The sequence below is a fragment of the Nothoprocta perdicaria genome, unplaced genomic scaffold (assembly GCF_003342845.1).
Source record: "Nothoprocta perdicaria isolate Ctin4 unplaced genomic scaffold, notPer1 scaffold_94, whole genome shotgun sequence".
Classification (NCBI taxonomy): domain Eukaryota; kingdom Metazoa; phylum Chordata; class Aves; order Tinamiformes; family Tinamidae; genus Nothoprocta; species Nothoprocta perdicaria.
In genome coordinates this window covers 1,308,032-1,327,995 of record NW_020456243.1, presented here as the reverse complement: position 1 = coordinate 1,327,995, position 19,964 = coordinate 1,308,032, and the positions used below count along the sequence as shown (strand labels likewise).

Below are 19,964 nucleotides of genomic sequence, written 5' to 3'. Positions count from 1 at the left end.
AACACCTCAACTTGATCACTTGGGAAGAAGCTTGGACCTCCTCATATTGAGGCAAGAACCAGAAGAGCTGGTCAGACTCTTTATCCTCCTCGTGAAGAAGGAGGTCCATCACATCTATCCATCTGACACAGGCCTCCTTGAGCTGCAGAGAAGAAAGGGATTCCTTTTGCTCAGTTGAAAGTGCCTTTATTTCAGAATATTTCAGAATATTTAAGGTTGGAAGGGACCTCTACAGATCATCTAGTCCAACCTTCCTGCTCAAGCAGGCACACCTAGAGCATGTGGCACAGGGTGGCATCCAGGCGGGTTTTGAAGACCCCCAGAGTAGGAGACTCCACAACCTCCCTGGGCAGCCTGTTCCACTGCTCTGTYACCCTAACAGTAAAGAAGTTGCTCCTCACCTGGAGACGGAACTTCTTATGCTTCAGTTTGTGGCCATTACCCCTCGTCCTATCGCTGGCCACCAGTGAGAACAGCCTGTCCCCTTCCTCCCTGCATTCTCCCTTCCTGAACTTATACATATTAATCATATCCCCTCTGAGCCGTCTCTTCTCCAGAGAAAACAGGCCCAGCTCGCTCAGCCTCTCTTCATACGAGAGATGTTCCATTCCCTTAATCATCCTGGTTGCCCTTCTCTGGACCCTCTCCAGGGCTCTCTCCAGGACCCTCTCTTTATGATGCATAGCATCGTCCAGGCACAAGCTGCTTTTTCCCAGAGAGATTTCCTTCCTTCCTCTGGAGAAAAAAAAAAAAAAGTCTTTCTCCAAAGGAGAGAAAACATTTCCTCACTTTCATACCACCAAACCATTCTGGCAGGAATTCCCAGCAGGAATTCTCCAGGCTACGACTGGGCTCACTGGCTCACAGGAGGGATGGAGAGTTGAAAGCCAGGCACCCTCTGTGCCAGTCCATAGGGTTGTGATATTCGCACAGCAGCAGCAGGTTTCCAGCTTCAGGCAACACACTTGCTCCTATAGCAGGTCTCCTCTCTCACCAGTCACTGCACACAAAGGCAGATGAACTCCAACATCACAGCTGCTGCCAAGGGTCCACAAAAAGCAGAGCTCTCAGCTCTTCCTCTTCTTAAACCAGGTAGTGAAGTGTCACCAAACTGAGCTTCCTCCATCGAAGGGCATTGTTCCCACTTTCTGACATAAATGTCTGTCTTTTAACCACATTGCTAGAACTGCATCAAAATAAAGGGTAAAGATCATGTAAAAATAAGTGTTGGGGAGGGGATCTTGCATTATCACGCAAGCCTGTCCTGAGCTCCAGCTCCATGATCCTCAAGGTTCAGCCCTGGAATGGAGGGATGAGCTATGAAATGTTCCGAAATGCCTTTGGTGAAATGTTGAGCTGTAATCCCACTTCCCTTGCTTCCAGAGGGAGATCTGGCATCTGGGCCTCAAAATCACAAGCATGGAAAGCTCCCACTATTCAGAGCAGGCTTTGAATATTGTGCATATCCACCGAGAACAGAAAGAAAATACCAGGTAACTGCTCATTGCACACTGCCCTCCTGTGCACCAAATAAAGCAGAGCATCCAGAAAAGCTAGCCTGACATCCCATAACTGAATAATGTGACATAAGCGTACACACTGGAAAATTAACAACAAAGTCATAGTTCCACTTGATATTACTTTCCTTTAAAAGCTGTATGTTTATTATAATGTTGCACAACATTAATTTTCCATCAAAATCATAGAAATATTGACTCTAGGGAAAACTAATGAGTAAAATATGTTCATTTTTCTAACCTCATGTTAGAATAATAGGGAACTACAGAGCATGAAATTGGCCAAGATGTATTTTAATTTTAAGCTGAGATGTAAATTTGATATGGAAATTTTCCAAAAGTTTAAAGCCATAAGCTTTTTCACAGAATAATTCAAGCAGCTTTCATAGACATTTTGGAAATTAACCAGAAAAAAAAAAAGGCCAATTTAAAAACCCCAGATATCTTAAGAGCTAAGACATTTTTTAAAATCAGGAAACAGAAAGAGGAATTAGAGTGACTTTTTCTTTCATGTGACATAAGCTGATGTTCTTTTGAAACAAGTCCGGAGACCTCCAAGCCTTGGAGACCTCCAAGTTTACTACTGGCACGTGTCAATTTAGCACAAATTTATTGGAAATTTAGTGCAAATTTAGATGTACTTGCTACAAGCTCCTCTGTTCAAGCCTGTTGGTCAGGAGGAGCCAGCACTTCGTGCTGCTGCTGCTGGGGGTGAGCAGCCCTTGTTCCCACATGGACTAGGTTGGCTGCTCTCCTCCAGGGTGATTCCTTGGAGTTCCTGGCACTGTGGTTCTTCAAAGAGGACAAATTTTCTGGAAGGAAAGAAAGGGGCTGGGTGCAGACCACCTCAGGCCCTCAGATTTATGTTCCCTCCTGCAGTTAGAGGTTTCTAGGGAGCGTTGACTTGATTTAAGGGCAAATGCTAATTAAAGTAACACAATGAAAACTGAAACTTGTCGGTGTCTGTGGTTTGGGATGATGGCAGTTAAGTCTGCACAGCTTTTATGTGCACTGCAGGAAAACCAAAGCATTTTGCTTTGAGTGAGATTAGATGCACGGTGCCCTTGACTGAATAATCCAGTAGCACCACTTGCRTAGCGCAGGGCAGTTGGAAAGTGGWATTTGTCTTGAGGGACAATCCTTGCATGAACTCCCACCTATCTAAGTGCTTCCTGGATTAGTCCTCTASAGAAAGAGCCTGGATTCTTCATACAGTTCAGGGAGTGCAGTAAGTGCTTTTGAAGGCATTTGAATGGGGAGAATGGAGATCCAGTCCCTGGAAAACAGTAGCCTGARCTCACTGTATCTGTGCTATGTTTCAAATTTCTTAAGCTATTGCACACTTAAAATCCTCCAGTGTCTAAAGTAATAGAAATAAAATCTCTCTAGCAACATCGAAAGTATTATTATTTTGCTCTTAGTTGTATTACATTTGGGATGACAGAATTACTTGATGTTTCACAACTCAGAACACCCTCAGTCTGAGCTTCAGGACAAAAGATAGAACCAAGGGCTACTAGTCTGCTTAACACCTGGGAATATGTTTCTACTGCTAAATAAAAGAGTGTCCGCGACCAAGCTTCAGATTTTGAACCCTACTGTCCTCATTGTTAAACTATTAACTCATTTCCAGGCTCTATTTTGGAYGGCTCCTATTGACTTTCTCCAAGACAAACTCTGAGCAAACCTCCAAGGAGAGGTCACTTCAGGAACAATTCCCAATAGGGATGAGACTACACCAGCGTGGCTCCTCCTACCCAAACGTCTCTCCAACACTATGCATCAGGTTTTGCACCTTCAGATGTGGCACCATTCCAGGATCCCCCCTCATCTATTTCACTGACTTCATTTATTTAAAAGCTACTCTGGTGGACTGTGGCAAGGCCCTTACAGTGATTTGGACTGAAAAGCATACAAAAATATAATTCTGTCTTGGGTTGCAGGATATCCCCAGGGGCCTAGAGTCAAGTACCATGACTCTTGGTACACCAGGTACAACAGCAGGTACTCTGTCGTAGCCCCACSCAGTGTGGAAACATGTGAGTTTACACCTCAGAGAAACATTTGTGGACCTTTTATTTAGTTGCATAGATATGACGGTGCCATCCTAAAGAGCTCTGACTACCATATCCCTCCTGCAGGGAAGGGAGACACCCGAGTTGTGGCTGAGAGACTGACCTGAASAAGTGAAAATCTCCATGCATTTGTTTAAGGATGAAGGTTGTTTTTCTCCTGCTCTGGATATTGCTGAGATGACTGTACAGCAGACAGYATTCATCCCTGTCTCTCTCAGGACCATCAAAAGGCTCTGAGCCTAAGGCAAGAGGTGGGAGCTCTGAACTAACTTGGGCTCTCTGTGACTCACAGAACACCCTTCAAGGCTATGAACTGGAGGACAGGCTAGAGGATGGAGCGTGGAATTTTACTGTGTTTCTTTCTCTAATGAAAGCTCAAACCATCTCAGAAAGCCAAAGAGTTTAGAGGATGCGGCTCCGGCTCCAGAGATATTTTGAATCTGTTGATTGCGTGGTGATGAGAAGTGCATCTTCACATCACTTCCAGTGCATTTGAAGCATAAGAAAGGATTCAGCAGCGAATTGAGAGGGAAGGCCCTGGTTGGTGAGTGAGATGCACGTCCCCATCTCGGCCTTGCCATGCTGTGAGAGCTGAACTCCCCTCGGAGGCGAGGGCAACGCGGGGAGCTGAAGCGGGGGGCAGCGGCAGGGCTGCCTGGCCGGTTCAGACCGGTTCGGACTGGTTCTGGCCGGTTGTGGGGCAGGGCAGGCAGGAGCCCATGCTCCTCAGGCACCCATCTGTGGGATGGATGGTGTGGGGGGCTCACAGGAGGGAGCGTGAGGAGCATGGGACCATCTGACTCATCTGGATGGGATGTGTGGAGCCCCATAAAGCCTGTCCYGACTGCAAGGTGTGGGAGAGGGAGGACCCCTAGGGAGCTTCTTGCAGGAGAGTGATGAGCTGGGGATTCCCTCCAAAGGGCACGGGCAGGAGGCTGCATGGCAGCAAGGACACAAGCCGTGTCCCCTCCTTGCTCCCCATGCTCCCTTCGAGGGCTCTCAGCAGCACCGGTGCTTTCATAACTTCAAGCAAACTCAGAAGCAAGATCGTTTTGTTTTTCAGGCTCTGTGAGTCATTCCTGCTTGAAATCTAACCTGCTGAGCAATCCCACCTCTGTGCCCATACATCACGCTCTCATAGCACCTGCCCGAGTGGTTTCACGGCACTATTGACAGGCCCCAAGGCTAAATTTTCTTTCTGTTAAACAATTATCCATCAAAGACCTCCCCAGAGCTCCTGTAATTCCAGCTGCAGGGGTGGTGGGGGGGGAATGCCCATCTCTTCCTCATCCTCTTCACCATCTATCTTTTCCTGACGGATACAAGTCTCAAAGTCTAAAGCAACTAGACACTCACATGTAAATTAATTTAGAGAGATCCAGCCCTTGTTTTACCGTCAGTCTAGTGATCCCTTGGCGCAGACCAAAATACCAACAGTAAGATGAGAAGCTTATATCAGAAGACCTGTTGGTTTAGCCTAGCAACCTTTCTGCACTACTGCACATTAGGGAAACACAGCAGGATTGGATTTCATCTTCCTCTGGTATCGGTGCTAAAAGGAAAATAAGGAAATAAGGGGGTAAGTTAGTCATGATGTAGCAGCCACAGAGGGTTTTGGGGCTGAGTGTCACAGCTCGATGGCTTCAGTGCAAGGCTGGAGGACTGCAGCAGCTGGGCAGGCTCTGCTCTCCCACCAGGTCTCAAGAGATTKATGAACAAGACAGTTCTGAATAAGACAGTTAGTCTCTTGGGAAACTACTACTCTAACCTTTTAWTGATGTGTCCAGGTACTGGTTCCAGGACAGACTATTTAAAGGGGTGAAGTATCCTGGAAACTCTTGAAACAATTGTCTACATGTGACAGAATACAGGAGCACCTTGTTTGTGGATTACCTGTATGCTACGCTCCGACAGCATGAAATATCCCTGCCACCAACAGGTACCGTTGCAATGATTCAGTTATCTGTCCATTTCCTTGGATAAGACAAAGTCTGGCTTTGGACTATGTAGCATTTATATTACGTATTGTCAGAGACAAAATGTCTGATGCACAGCCCCACCTGTTCTAAAGAGATTTTTACTATGGGAAGGCAGATTGTATCTCGACTATATCTGTATTGCCATGAGATACAATATGCTAATGCTAGAAAATAGCACATAGTATTTTATTCTGCTTATTTTCTCCTTTTTTACAGAATGGTTACCTCAGTTTTGGCATTGGCTATACACTGAAAATCTTTTATACGGAAGCGGTGATTTTGTGACTTTTGCAATTCAAAAGATTTTTGTCTGTGATCTAGCTTCTCCCACACCTCCAGTGCTCCTGGATAGTCATACCAGAGTTTCTTATCCTGGCTTATTGCTAAGCAGAGCAGCCACAGCAAATCATATGTAAAGAAAAATACTCCATTTACATCTGCTAGGCAGCTGGCCCGTGTAATTTATTCAGCTACAACAGAAATTCCTCTGCTACAAAGAAACCCCTGTAGTGGAATAAAAGCAGCTGTGGGTTATTCTTGCTGAGCACCACTGTGTCAGATTTGAGATTGACCCAGGTCCTACCTGCTTCCTAGAAGACTTTGGCCTGTTGCAAGTGCATATTAAATACTACGATGGAAAGTCTGGAGTAATTTTGAATTCGAGGATTTGATTGGGAAGGCACTGGAAGGGGGGCCCTGCAGGTTTGCTCTGTTCAGTACAAAGATGGATGATGGGCTACAGGGACCAAATCATTTGAGAAGTGGCCTGAACTCAGCAGGGTGAAACTAAGTAAAAAGACAAGTGTCAAAGAATAACTACACTTACAAAGGAGAAATCAGATGGATAACAATCAGATAGACATTAGGAATGTAGAAAAATACGGGATCACTATGGGATAACTCATCAATTTATCTATATGGTGCTTTTACAATAATAATAATAATAATAATAATAATAATAATAATAATAATAATAATAATAATAATAATAATAATAATAAACTCCACAGCCCCCTGCCCTCCCATCCAAATTCCCCCATCAGGTTAGAATACATTAGCAGGAGTATCAGACCTAATGCATGGGGTGATTTTCCTGTTCCACTTGGAAGAGGTGAGGTGAGGTATCCAAGATAAGCCATTCTGTTCAAGCTCTTTTGCTTCAAGAAAAACGTATGCAGGATGTAAAAGGCATGTCACCTGCAAGGGAAGCTTGGAAGAAGAGAYGGAGGAGACACAAAAAGTCTTCCAAAAAGACTAAAAAGAAAAAGTAATAAGGAAGCCATCAGATTCAATTGCAAGAGCAGCAGTTAGCCTGAATGCTGGGGTGACTCTGGGCTGACACTTGGGTGACAGTAGCCACCCAACCTCAGCTCTTGCCCCGGCTAAGACAGAGATSCTGTGCTGTAGCATCATCCCAACTTGAGGAGGAGGAAGGGAAGRGAGAAAAGAGAATGAAGGGAAGGCAAGCAAGGCCAGGCAGGGGAAGCCTCATCTGGCACGAATAGCTGTGAGAAAGACTTCAAGGGCTTGTTCTCCCCTGAGTTGTATTCAAAATGCAACAAGTTGCCTACAATCTGCCTTAGTCTTTACTCCTTTGCAAGGTGCCTTTAGAATTCTACATGGAGAAAATGGATAAAACACCCAGAATATAGATGTATACAGAGAGCATATATAGAATATAGAAATAGAGAATTAATATACCAGTCATAGGATCTGCAAGTTAATTTTTAAAGACCTACAACCTTACAATATATCTCAAGGAATTAGAAAAAATAAAAGTATYGTCTATACAAATAATCCCCTTTGAACAGAAAAATCACACCACTATCTTAAAATCATTGAAATTGCAGGACCATCCTCCCAAAGCTTAGGAAATGCTGTCATTAACTTTACCTGTGCAAAATTGAGCTCCGTCATGTGTATGCTAGAATCTCTAATTATAAGAACCTGTTTTCTTTTTCACAGCTCCTGTGCTTAGGCTGTGTAGTTCTCCTCTAGCAAGCAGCAATTTAGTGCTTTGCATACATGCTRTTCAGTAGGTGGCCATGTCTCATGTTCACAGTCTGCTTCAAACACAGACTGTTTTTCTTGGGGACTTTTCCCAKGTGCGTATGGCTCGGCTGATAGTAGTGGGGTAGGTTTGTTTAAGAGAAGACTGTCTGGAAGACTGTCTGTGGCTATAAGGATATTCAGAAGGAGGGAGCAAAGACAATAGGCTGTGTCCTTGCCTGAGATCAGTGGAAGCAAAAGCAGGCAAGATTCTGAAGGRAAAGATAATATTTTTTTCACTCCTATGTAGATATAAAAGATCTGCCCAAAACCTAGTTTCATCTTGTCAGTCAAGAAGAACCTGAAGGACATAACGAATGACTCAGTAGTCAGCATCCCTCGGCCTTTGCATCACACCAAAGTGATCCTGGCGAAGCCACGTTGACACATGGGTCTTGATGCTTGTGAATATATGGGAGAAAATCAATCAGTTTGCTTAGAAAATCAAATGAAATAAAATGTCATTTCGTTTCCATAATGTCTCACATTCAGCTCTGATGCATTATATTCCTACAGGGGCAAGAAAAGCTTCCCAACCTCATGATCTGTAGGGTGCTCCAGAGTAACCAATCCCTTTTTCCCTTTTCCATAGAAGTCCCTTCACAGACTGTCCTTTCTGATCTGCGTTTCTAAGGCTAATTACTAAACAACCTGCCTGGTGATTGTGCATCACTGCCCAATAGCTAAGTAACAGAAAGTCAAGCTCCATCAAGCAGAGAAACATACACAAAAGGGGAAATGGAAGAAGATAGACTCCCCTGTGCATGTATCTTATTTCCTCATCACTCAGACCGTCCTTTCACACTCACCAAGGTGGTTTCTGAGTGCTGTGTAAATCACCGCATGTACATTTTGAAAGAAACCCTCTGATCCACAGCACGTCTGAGGTACAGAGTGATAAATACCTGTGCGGTCTGCATGCCCAGTTTGAGCTGCCTTGGAAGTGATGTTGATGGAGCAGCTCCCATTACCGTGCGCACAGCATGGCCCCCACCGATCGCAGCAGCTCTGCTGAATGCAGAGCCCTTCTGCAGAATCCCAAATCAGATATGAAGAAAATGAAGAATAGGTAATTGGCATTAGCAACTGCTCATCAGAAACTTCCCRTTAGGTACATTGGGTACATTGTAGCACAGAGAATTAAATATAGACAGGGAAACAAGCCATTTACAACGGCATTATTTCAATTGCTTTAACCATGATTTTGTCCTTCTGCATTTTTCTGCCTTGTTTGCTCTAGATCTCATAGCTCTGCTGGACACTTTCAGCTCAGCTCTTGATCAGGCCATTAAGGAACTCTGTCCAATCCACCCAATCATCTGTGCTTAAATCAACGCTTTATTGCTCCCCTCTGCCTGGATCCATCAGGGTATTGGGCAGAGCTGGGAGGAGAGATGCTCTCTGTGGCCGACAGTGGGGTACAGGAGCCAGAATTGTAACTGCAGGAGCCTGTCCAGGCCTAACTGGAGTGAGCACAAGGGCCACTGGGCCTCTGAGGATTTTGTGTTTTGGTGCTCTGACGAGTTGCCACATATGTGGTTACTCAAAGGATGGGAACTGCACTCGAAGACAGAATATTGCTTATGATGGCTAAAAGTTGCCTCAGCTTCCAAAAGAGCATCCTGGCTGACTTCAGACTAGACTCCCTTAGTCTCAAGCAAATCTAAATACAAGAATCTAATCCCAAGAGCTTTTATAGGGGTAACATAAACATATGCTTGGAAACAACTGCACCCCATTTACTAAAGGAGAAGGAAAGCAACCAAGAAACCTAGAAGGAAGTAAASAAACCAAGAAGGATTTAAAGTACAGAGAGATGAATCCAGGACACAAAAGATGATTTATCCCTCCCCACTTTGGTGGTGTTGTCAGTAGCAGAGTTATGTTTTGAAAATTCCTTGTATTAGTTTTCTGAGTGAGCATCACCTAGATGTGCCTCAGCTGGTCCCAKCCAGCAGGTGATGCTGGTGTGACAGACACCACGTAGTGCTGATCGACCTGAGGCCCCGTGTTCATTCACAAATGTGAAACTCACAGAATCACAGAATATTCAASGTTGGAAGGGACCTCTAGAGATCATCTAGTCCAACCTTCAAAATGCTATGAAGGATCAGAGTGGGAGATCAAATTACCAACAAAACTCTAACTGAAGTCTAACCGGAAGTCCATCCCCAGGTAGGTTTCCTCTCGCAAGCCCTTCATGGCCAAAAAGAGTCCTGCAAAAGAACAGATGATGTGAAGAGTTGAAGCATTTTCATAGGGAAGTTCTTGTGATCATTCCTCATCTGTGCAGAGTAAATTTGTTACAGAAATCCAACTATATTGCTATTAATTAAAGATTTTTATTAATGACCACAAAATAATAAATACACAACACATAATGAAAAGGTTTGGCTCAAAATTTACAAAATCTGTGACAAAAGCAAGGTGAGAAGATGAGGGCAGAGGTCCATCTACCTCCTCTCCTAGTGCCACCACTTCCCCGTGTATCCTGTCTCTGTGTCCTAATCTTTTCCATCTGCTGCTCTCATGCTCTCTTATGGGGTGGTTTTCCARCTCTCCACCACTTCAGTTTTCCTTCTGGAGCAGAAATGGTCTTAGGTCCAAGCTTCTCTGCCATGCTTTGATGTACTAGTTTAAAATCTACACTGAACATATCAGCTACATCTTGAGCAACTGAAATAAGGAATTGTTTTGATTTATAACAGTTYAAAATACAGTCAAGGCTACTGTGGTTCTAAAACTACCCCACCTCTGCTTTATGTCTTGTATATGGTAACAGTTCTGCTGTTAGACATTCAACATTCCCAAAGATTTGTTTGCTGGAAAAGAGTCAGGATCTGCTGCCATAGCATGGGGAGAGAGGGGCCTCCCTGTTTGGGTCCTTCTGCTGATGTACAGCAAATGTTAAGGCAGTGAATGGGACTTGACACATGGGATCAAAGCCRGTAGGAAGAAAGCTTTGCTTTTGCCCTTCACTAATCCCAGATACTCTGATTCCTGGCTATTTAATAAAGAAGTGACACTGAATTCAGAACTCCTCGTAATACCTGTGAAAGAAAAAAGCAAGGGGACCCAGAGGAAGTGGGACAGGCACACGTCAGGAAGACAGGGAGGCTGCAAGAAATGGCAGTTGTTCCATTAGCTGGTATGTGTGAAAAAAACTTCACAAGTCTTCAAACGAGTTCACAAAAGTAAATTTATTACAGGAAATTGCAAAGAATAATTTCTCTTTTTTCCCTGTATGGTCCTTTAGATACAAGAATTCTTTTTTCTCTCTTCACCATTAGCTGCTGCATGTTCAATGTGGAATGGGGCTTCCCAGTGGGACATTCAAACTGATTTCCATAAAACAGGGAAAATTGTTTCTTTCCAGAGCAATACAAGACAGATACATTTTTTTCAATATTCCTCCCCCTGCCACCCTTGTTCAGAATCAGATTTTCTGCTACTCAGTGTACTGAACTCTGCGATCTACTCTAGACAGCGTATTAATTTCTTGCCATAGTGATTCAATGAAGGACAGATCTTCATCATCTTTTAATGCACCAAAATTGTTCACTCACCAGACAGAATCCTGCAGAGAAATATTCCTCTCTTATTACTTGCTGTCATAGATATCATCTGTTCTCTTAAGGCAGTTCATTTGTGCACTGATTGCAGAGAGTCTGTGTCTTAGTGGGGATGAAATGTCTCAGTTGTCTGATCTGAGAAGCACCTGGGTGCTTTGCAGGTAACAGAGCAACTTGTGAACACAAATTAACTGGGGGATTCTTTAGTTATCACTTATGAGTGATAAGTGATAAGAGATATCCTGATCAAAAGCTTCTAATCCAAACTCCAAATAGTGCTTAGCCAGCATTGTTCTAACTGTAGATAGTCCAATACTTTCAAAAGCAAATGRGGGGTTTTAGTCCTCTCTTTGAAGAAAATCTTTCTCAAAATTCGTAGCTGTTTTATGAAAGAAATAAGTCTGTGTGATTTAGCAGTGCCAGAAGATGGTGTAGGAACAAGCTGGTGTTCAACATCAATTCGTGCAAAGAATAGACACTATTTCCCCCATGTTTTCCAACTCTATCTTAGAAAGAGTGTTTATGATGTAAAAGACTGCTCTGTTTTTCAGTGCTTATCTAATCCTTCATCTCTGTGAGGATATTGCCAGGAAAATCATGGAATTGCAAAATAGATCTGTTCAGTCATTCTGAACAGATCTTYACAGAATCACAGAATGGTTGAGGTTGGAAGGGACCTCTGGAGATCATCTAGTCCAACCCYCTGCTCCAGCAGGGACACCCAGAGCCCGGGGCACAGGGTGGCAGCCAGGCGGGTTTGGAARATCTCCAGRGAAGGAGACTCCACAACCTCCCTGGGCAGCCTGTKCCMGGGCTCTGKCACCCTCACAGYAAAGAAGTGCTTCCTCACATGGAAGATGTGCAGATGGAACTGCCTGTGTTGCAGTTTGCATCCATTACCCCTTGTCCTATTACTGCCCACCACCGAGAAGAGTTTGCYCCATCCTCTTTAYATTCTCCTCTCAGGTATTTATACATATTGATCAGATCCCCTCTCAACCTTCTCTTCTCCAGGCTAAACAGGCCCAGCTCSCTTAGTCTTTCCCCACAAAATAGATGTTCYAGTCCCTTAATCATCTTAGTTGCTCTCCGCTGGACCCTCTCTAGAAGCTCCTCATCTCTCTTGTACTGGGGAGCCCAGAACTGCCCCCAATACTCCAGGTGCAGCCTCACCAGAGCTGAGGAGAGGGGCAGGATCCCCTCCCTTGACCTGCTGGCAACACTCCTCCTGATGCAGGCCAGGATCCCATTGGCCTTCTTGGCCACGAGGGCACACTGCTCACTCATGGTTAACTTRGTGTCAACCAGGACTCCCAGGTCCCTCTCCATGGAGCTGCTCTCCAGCAGGTCGACCCCTAATCTGTCCTGGTGCCTGGGGTTATTCCTGCCCAGGTGCTGGACCCTGCACTTGTCCTCATCGAACCTCATGAGGTTCCTCTCTGCCCAACTCACCAGCCTGTCCAGGTCCCTCTGGATGGCAGCACAGCCCTCTGGAGTGTTGACCACTCCACCCAGCTTGGTATCGTCCACAAACTTGCTCAGGGTGCAYTCYGTGCCCTCGCCCAGGTCATTGATGAAYAAATTGAACAGCACYGGGCCCAGTACTGACCCCTGGGGGACACCACTGGCCACAGGCCTCCAACTGGACTCGGCCCCATTTATCACCACCCTCTGAGCTCTGCCATCCAGCCAGCCCTCGATCCACCGCACCGTGCACCTGTCCAGACCACACTTCCTGAGCTTTCCTATGAGGATGTTWTGGGAGACAGTGTCGAAAGCCTTGCTGAAGTCAAGGTAGACAACATCAAACAACATCCTGATCTGCCAGTTCCCATTTCAGGAGAGATGGCTTCATACCCAATTGCACTGGCTTGCCTATGTTGTTACTAAGAGACGTTAAGAAGAGACAGGGCTCTTGATGTGATTAAATTGTCACTTTACTATTTAAATGTCTTAAATACCACATAAGTATTTAAGTATCACCAGCAAAATTCATTGGTAAAAATGTCTTAGTCATGCAAATAACAAAGTGGCTGCATGCAGAGAACCCCTTCCTCCGAAGAGACCCAAAGGCAATTTGAGAAACATAAGAAAAGCYCCTTGCCAGCAAGAGTTTGCCTTCTTCCCTTTCATTATCAGCCTGCATCAAAGATGTCTTCTGCTACTGCTGCCACTAGTAGTAGTCTAGGGCTCAGCCTCTCGCCACTGTTTTAGCTCTGCTCAAACCTGGGTACAGTCCTCACAGTTTCCTGGGGACACTGTTTAGCTCACCGTGACTACTGGCTCGACTGAAGAGATGTCTGTCTTTCCAGACTGAATTTTGGAGGCTGATGGATGGACACGGGGGACACGCAATTTTGTGAAGTTGCTGTTTTCTGGCCACGCTAGTTGGTAGGATGGCACTGTGGAGGGAAGCCTCTGTTCTCTAGGCCCAGGAGATTTTCTGCATATGTGGAGCAAAACCTTCAGTTCCGATCGGAAACTCTCRTTGAGCCAGCAGTAGATGAAGGGGTTGTAGCAGGTGCTGCTCATTGCAAACCAGTGGAAGGCGAAGTACAAGGCGTTGTTGGTGCGGATGGTCTGGCTGGACAGGAGGACAACGTAGCAATTTAAGGGAAACCAGCAGACTGCAAAGAGGATGACTACGAGCATCAGCATCTTTATAGTCTTCTTATTCTTTTTGCGAAGGGCAAAGTACTGCTCGGCGGTGACATCCCCAATGACGTTGCGCAGCCAGAGTTTCTTGGCCACTGTCACATAGGCAGCAGAGATGATCAAAAGGGGCAGGACATAGAGCAAAATGAAGGTTGTTAAGTCCAGGTACTTCCAAAAGAGGTCAGCTGGCTCCGGGAAATCTGGGAGGCAGAGGCAGCGGGTGACATCCTCACTGCAATTGAAGATATCACACACAGACACAGGTGAGTGCAGGGATGCCAGGGCACTGTGGGAGCAACAAAACAGAAACAGAAATAAGAGGAGGAGGCTCGGGCCATAGAGCCCTGAGGCAGACCCTTCACTTCTTAGGGAAATCTGTTAAGTGAAGCTCTGATGCCCAATTACTTGAGCTATGGAACAGCCTGTGAGCAGTGAGCTGATAATTTCCCAGGGGCATTCATGGTATTATGGTAGTCTTAGGGATTTCATAAATTACAAAATTATCAGCTGCACAGAAGCAAGTTTTTATTTGCTGCCCTTTGGTAAATGTCCTTTTGCAAACAGCAACAGTCTCTGCACATRTGAAGGGCCTTTCCTTCTTTCAACCGCTTTCCAAATATCAATGCTGACAACAGCTTGACACAGAACAAGCAGCCGATGGGCAGATTCTGTCACTCCCCCAGTGCCAAAGAGTGGATTAAAACTTGTTAGCTTTCCTCCCCCCGTTCCCAGCCTGCCCAAATACACCASATTTGTACATAGTGTAAATGGAGAGTTTATAGAGATTGAGGATCCATGCCGGGTCCTCTAACTTGTTATCCTCTTCCATATGATTAGTGTGACAGAATAAGGATAAAAAAATAAAAAAACAGAAACAAGAACATGATATCAGCTACTAGAAAAGGCATCTGATGTGAAACATGATATCAGCTACTGGAAAAGGCATCTGATATGAATCATAGACCAGATCCGGAGCTGGTTGATCTAAACRTAAGCTCAAGGTTCTTAATATAAGATGCCAACAAACCATCACTGAGCATCTGATCCCCAGAGAAGCTTTAGAGGGAAAGTAGAGAGCAGAGAAYACCCTTACCTGTATTCAAAAGTAAAGAGTTTTTGGTAGATAGCATGTGGGAGGGAAAAACAAGCTGCCATAATCCAAATTRCAAAGATGTAGATGACACCTTTTGCAGTAGATATGCGAGGTTTCAGAGGGTACATTATAACCTGTGTAAAATAAATCAGTATTCAGGCTGATACTGATTCAGGAAATAAATACACCATTTTTTTCATATTATCTCCGAGCCTTAAATATTTAAATAGAAATTTAGCACACAAGCTGTGCTGTCTTCACCCAGCTGCCAYTGACATTAAGCTGTGCATGAAAGCCTGGAAGTTTTCCCCATACAAATGCTAAACCTGATCCCAGCCCAGTATTTGCTCCTAGGTGGCACAAGTTGGGTACAGTGAGCTCTTCACCACTCAGAGCAGTAAGAGGTGAGAGATGCCAGAGAGTAAAGAAAACTTGGATAATGAGAGTGCTGCACATACACAGATGTCTATATGGTGCGCTGCTAGGCTCCAGAGGACTGCATGTCAAGTGGACCATGGTATTAATGTATGGAAATGTATCATGCTCTGATAGCAAGAACTATTCCCCTGTCATTGCCAATGTTTTCATGCATCCTGCATTAACCTGAGAGCTGAGAGGTAGATGAAATGGAATCACACTTTCTCACTCAGTGTAAGTGCCTCTGCAGTTCTGAGCCGCCTGCTTCGGAGAGCTCTCACCTGGTGCCTGTCCACGGCGATGGCTGTGAGGGTCAAGGCAGAGACGTGCAGGGAGCAGTACTGTGCAAATCTGCTGACGTGGCACATCCCCTTCCCAAATATCCACGTGCTGTTCACAAAACGAGCCTAAAACCAGCGCACTGTTAGCTTTTGTGCATCCCAGCCAACCATACACATGCTTATGAGAGGCACCTCTGGTGCAAAATTCCTTATACTATCTACTAGCTTCTCTGAAATAGCAGGTTCCAACTCATTTAAGTGCATCCCCCATTTCTTTCAGTCTCCCCCTCTTTCCCCTTTGTAAGACTTGCTGGCTGCTGAACTCTGAGCAGTCAGGCTAGTGGCTCCAGGACAGGGCAGCAAAGCAGCATCTAAGATGTTCTGCTCCATTCACAATATTCCTCACCATAGTTCAACAGTTTAGTCACCARCTCTATCAGTTCTCCCCTCATAAGCTCTCCTTATGGCTCACCTCTATGCCTCATTTCAGCTCAAAGCAAGCTACAGCTTTTCCACACASCTTGTAAAATGATGATTCACAGTATTATACTGGAAATATTTCAGACAAAGGAAAAAAAAGACCATATACTACAAGGCACTAAGAAATCACTATGAGATTATTATTGTTCGAGTGCTACCAGGACCACTTGAAACAGAGAGAAAGCAGGAGATCTTCAGCTAGATAATAGAAATTAGAGGAAGAAAAGGCAAACTGAGTTCTCCCAAGAGCCCTCCCATCACTATAGGGGGGACTGGGAAGATGCCTGTAGGATATTCATGCATTACCTACAACAGGGTAAAGAGAGGAAGGTCACTGAAGTGACTGAATTGTCTTCATGTCTTTGACAGCTCCAGCTGCCTCTTTTCCCTCAACACGGTGTCATTTGCCACTTCCCAGCAGCTCAGTTCCTCGTGATGAACTGTTTCTACAACTCTCCTTTAACAAACTTCATGCTTGGAATGGAAAATGGGAGGGAAGGGTCTCCGAGCCGCTCTTACCAGCGTGAAAGGCGTGTTGAGGAGCGTGATCATGATGTCGGCCACGGCCAGGTTCATGAGGAACAGGCTGGTGGCCGAGTGCATCCTTTTGTTCTTGATCACGACGTGGCAGACGAGGGCGTTGCCGAAAAGCGAGAAGACGATGATGAAGGAGTAGGCTGCGATGAGCAGGGCTTTCGCTGCGAGGTTCTGCGACTCGGCCCCGGACCGGCTCCTGCCCACCARGCTCTGCCAGTCAGCCAGGCTGTAGTTAGCCCAGGAAAAGAAACGGGAAATGTTGGCGATTGCAAAAGGCTCCTCCAAACTTCTGTTAAGGGGAAACTCTCCTGATGTCGCAAAGGCGCTAACTAAGTCGGGGAGAGACAGACAGACAAAATGCACAAGCATTTCTGCACGGCGGCCGTGTCCTGCCGAGCCAGGCTGGCTCGCGGTGCGGTGCGACCGGCAGCGCCGCTCTGCTCRGCGTGCGCTCCGCTCTCCGCTTCTCCCTACTTTTATATCTCCAGCAAGCTGCCGTTGCACACACGCTCCGAGCAAGGATCTCTGCCCATTGGGCTGCATAACATTTCTGCTGTGACGTGCTCATTTAATGCACAATTACACTCCCCCAGGGCACTACTCCGAGGCAGTCTCATCTGCTCTCTAGGAGAAAGGCAAAACTGCTCTTTTCAATCTCCAGCATCCTTCTTCACTGCCAACAGCCGTTACTGAATTTGTGCAAATTCTGTGCTGTTTACAAACCAGCACTGCCTACGGCAGCTGTGGTATCTTCCAGGAGAAATTCCAAATTAAAGTTCACTGTTAAACCTCCATCAGGAAAGCTGCAGCCCGGCAATAGCAGCACAACAACACAGCAGTATTTACTAACTGGCATAGAAATAGGGATATGGCAATAGATGACCTGAGAATAAAAGACGCTTTACTGTGTTTGGAAGCTTTCCTCTCACTCTCGTAGTGAAAGAAAATGCCACCCGATTTTGCTGAAGCCCTTATTAAAAATGCTTATCATGTCCATGCAAAAAGTCGGGTGAATCATGGTTTGCAGCTTTTTTGCAAAGATCTTTTCTCCACACATAAAGAGAAAAAAATCTAAGCTTTTCTTTGGCAGGCATTTTCTCTTGGCCAATGGAATAAAAATTAGAGCCTAAATTGTACATTCTAGGGTTTTTAGAAACAGAGCAGCAGTCACAAACAGGAGATTATAAGGAAAAAAAAGGACTGGAAGGGATGACMTGACTGGGCAATGCAATATCACAAAATCACAGAATCACAAAATGTTCAAGGTTGGAAGGGACCTCTAGAGACCATCTAGTCCAACCCCCTGCTCCAGCAGGGACACCCAGAGCACGGGGCACAGGGTGGCAGCCAGGCGGGTTKGGAAGAYCTCCAAAGAAGRAGACTCCACAGCCTCCCTGGGCAGCCCGTTCCAGTGCTCTGTCACCCTCACAGCAAAGAAGCGCTTCCTCACCTGGAGATGGAACTGCCTGTGCTTCAAYTTACACCCATTTCTCCTTGTCCTGTCCACAGCCACAAGTAGCCGAGCGCTGGATGTTGGGCTCTTCAGYGCCCTGCAGTGTGTTTGTTCCCAGACCCTTCTCCCACAGAGCATTAGGAAATGTAAGACAGTGGAAGACCAAGAGCCAAAATACAATGTAGTGCTGGGAGACAAGCACCTCCAGGCCGGTGCAGGCAAGGGCAAGTGTCAGGTGCTATTTGCAACAAATAGCTCAAGTCAGAGCCTTTGCCTTTGGCTCCTCCTGCTCTCCAACCCCTGGAAGGCAGCAGATGCTCACAGGGCGGTAGCCAGGAGGCCCGGGAAGCCCCTGCAGAGGACCTGGAGCAGCCACCAGCGTTTTGCCAGACACGACGTCCCCTCCATCCCCAGACTGGTGTGGGCAGCGCCGTGGCGGTTCAGGGCCCGGGRTGCTGAGGGGCAGCCCCTGCGCAGACCGGGGACTGCCCCTGGGCGGGCTGCCCTGCGCAGCTCTGCTCCCACGGCCTCCTCGGCTCCGGCCTCCAGCTGCGCTGGCCTCCAGGGCTGCGGGAGCGGCCAGCACTTGGCTGCTCTTCTCCGGCTGCCCCGTCCTGCTTGGCATCCGCATGGGTTCAAACTCCTGTTGCTGCCAAAGAAAAATGACCCAAGGCAAGGGTTCCCTGAGAAGAGCATGGGCGAAGAGCAGAAGAAGAGCTCTGAGATGCGGGGTTGAGGCTGCCCTGGGGATGTGGCTGCCCGAGGCTCGTTGCTGTCCTGGGCCAGGCTAGGGGTGCGTGGAGAGTTGTGCCAGGACCTGGGCCTGCTGTTCACCAGCTGCCCACAGGCTGCTGCCAGTGCTGCGCTGGCGGGAGGCACCGGGGGCCCTTCCCAGCTCCTGCCAACTGCCTCCCACCCCGTCTCCCTTTGGGACAGAGCTGCCTCACACCTCCGTGGGCCAAGGGCAGCGGGGACAGCGCCAGGCTGGCCAGGAGGTGAGCAGCGATGACAGGCCTCGGCCTCCATGGCTCTGCTCCTTGCTGAGGAGGACGCGGGTGTCCGCAGCGGGAAGCTCTGCGACGGGCTCTCCTGCTCCCCGCGGAGCGGCTGCCGAGGCTGCTGCCGCTCGCCCCCTGCTCCTGCACAAGGCCCGGGGGCTGCGGCGAGCGGCTGGGCGAGGGGGGAACAGGAGGGGGAAGGTGGCGCCCAGGCCGCCTCCGAGGGGCACCCGGTCAGCGTGTGGGGCAGTGAGCACCACAGGCCCCGCTGCCGGGGGGCTCAGCTGGCCCCTGCTGCCCCCGCGTGCATGGAGGCGGAGGAGAAGGGCTGAGCGGAGCCGGCCCTGCAGAGCGCCAGGGCAGGGGCAAGCTCGACGGACGGTGAAGCAGAGCCTGCATGGCAGCCTCGGCGCTGCCCCGCATGGCGGCCCCGGACGTGTCTGCACRTTGGGCAGGACAGTGCGGGAGGACGTGTCCCAGCGGGCTGGGGAGGTTGCCTGGGGTGCAGTGCAAACAAGGGGGACCTTGTATAGGAGAAAGCTGTTGGGAAATCACTTACACAGCCACAAGGGTCTCCTCAGCCGCCTGGGCCTCCTTGTCTTTTTTCTTGCTGGAGCAAGACTGGAAAGTTKGCCATGGAAGGAACACAGAAACCTCAGGAATGAACACGGGCACCCACCTGCCCCRGTACAAGCTGCGCTTGCTGCCGAGGGTCCTGGGCCTGCTGTGGACAGGGGCCTCCTTCCCTGCCTGACTCCCTGCTCCAAGCAGCCCAGCTCCTGATCCCCAGCTCATCCAAGCAGGGAGTGCCCCTTCTGCAGAAGCCCCACGTCTTCCCGGGGATGTGGCTGCTGTGGC

The 19,964-nt window shown here is 47.2% G+C and overlaps 1 protein-coding gene across 1 annotated transcript; it reads right to left on the bottom strand.

Moving 5' to 3' along the window:
• Positions 1 to 13,380: 13,380 nt before the first annotated feature.
• Positions 13,381 to 17,024, bottom strand: GPR83 (G protein-coupled receptor 83). Its single transcript, XM_026052948.1, has 4 exons — positions 16,638 to 17,024; positions 15,639 to 15,764; positions 14,941 to 15,074; positions 13,381 to 14,079 (listed from the first exon to the last, which is right to left on the bottom strand). The coding sequence occupies exons 1-4, from the start codon at positions 17,022 to 17,024 to the stop codon at positions 13,455 to 13,457; spliced, it is 1,272 nt and encodes a 423-aa protein (XP_025908733.1). The 3' UTR covers positions 13,381 to 13,454.
• Between the last annotated feature and the right edge of the window lie 2,940 nt (positions 17,025 to 19,964).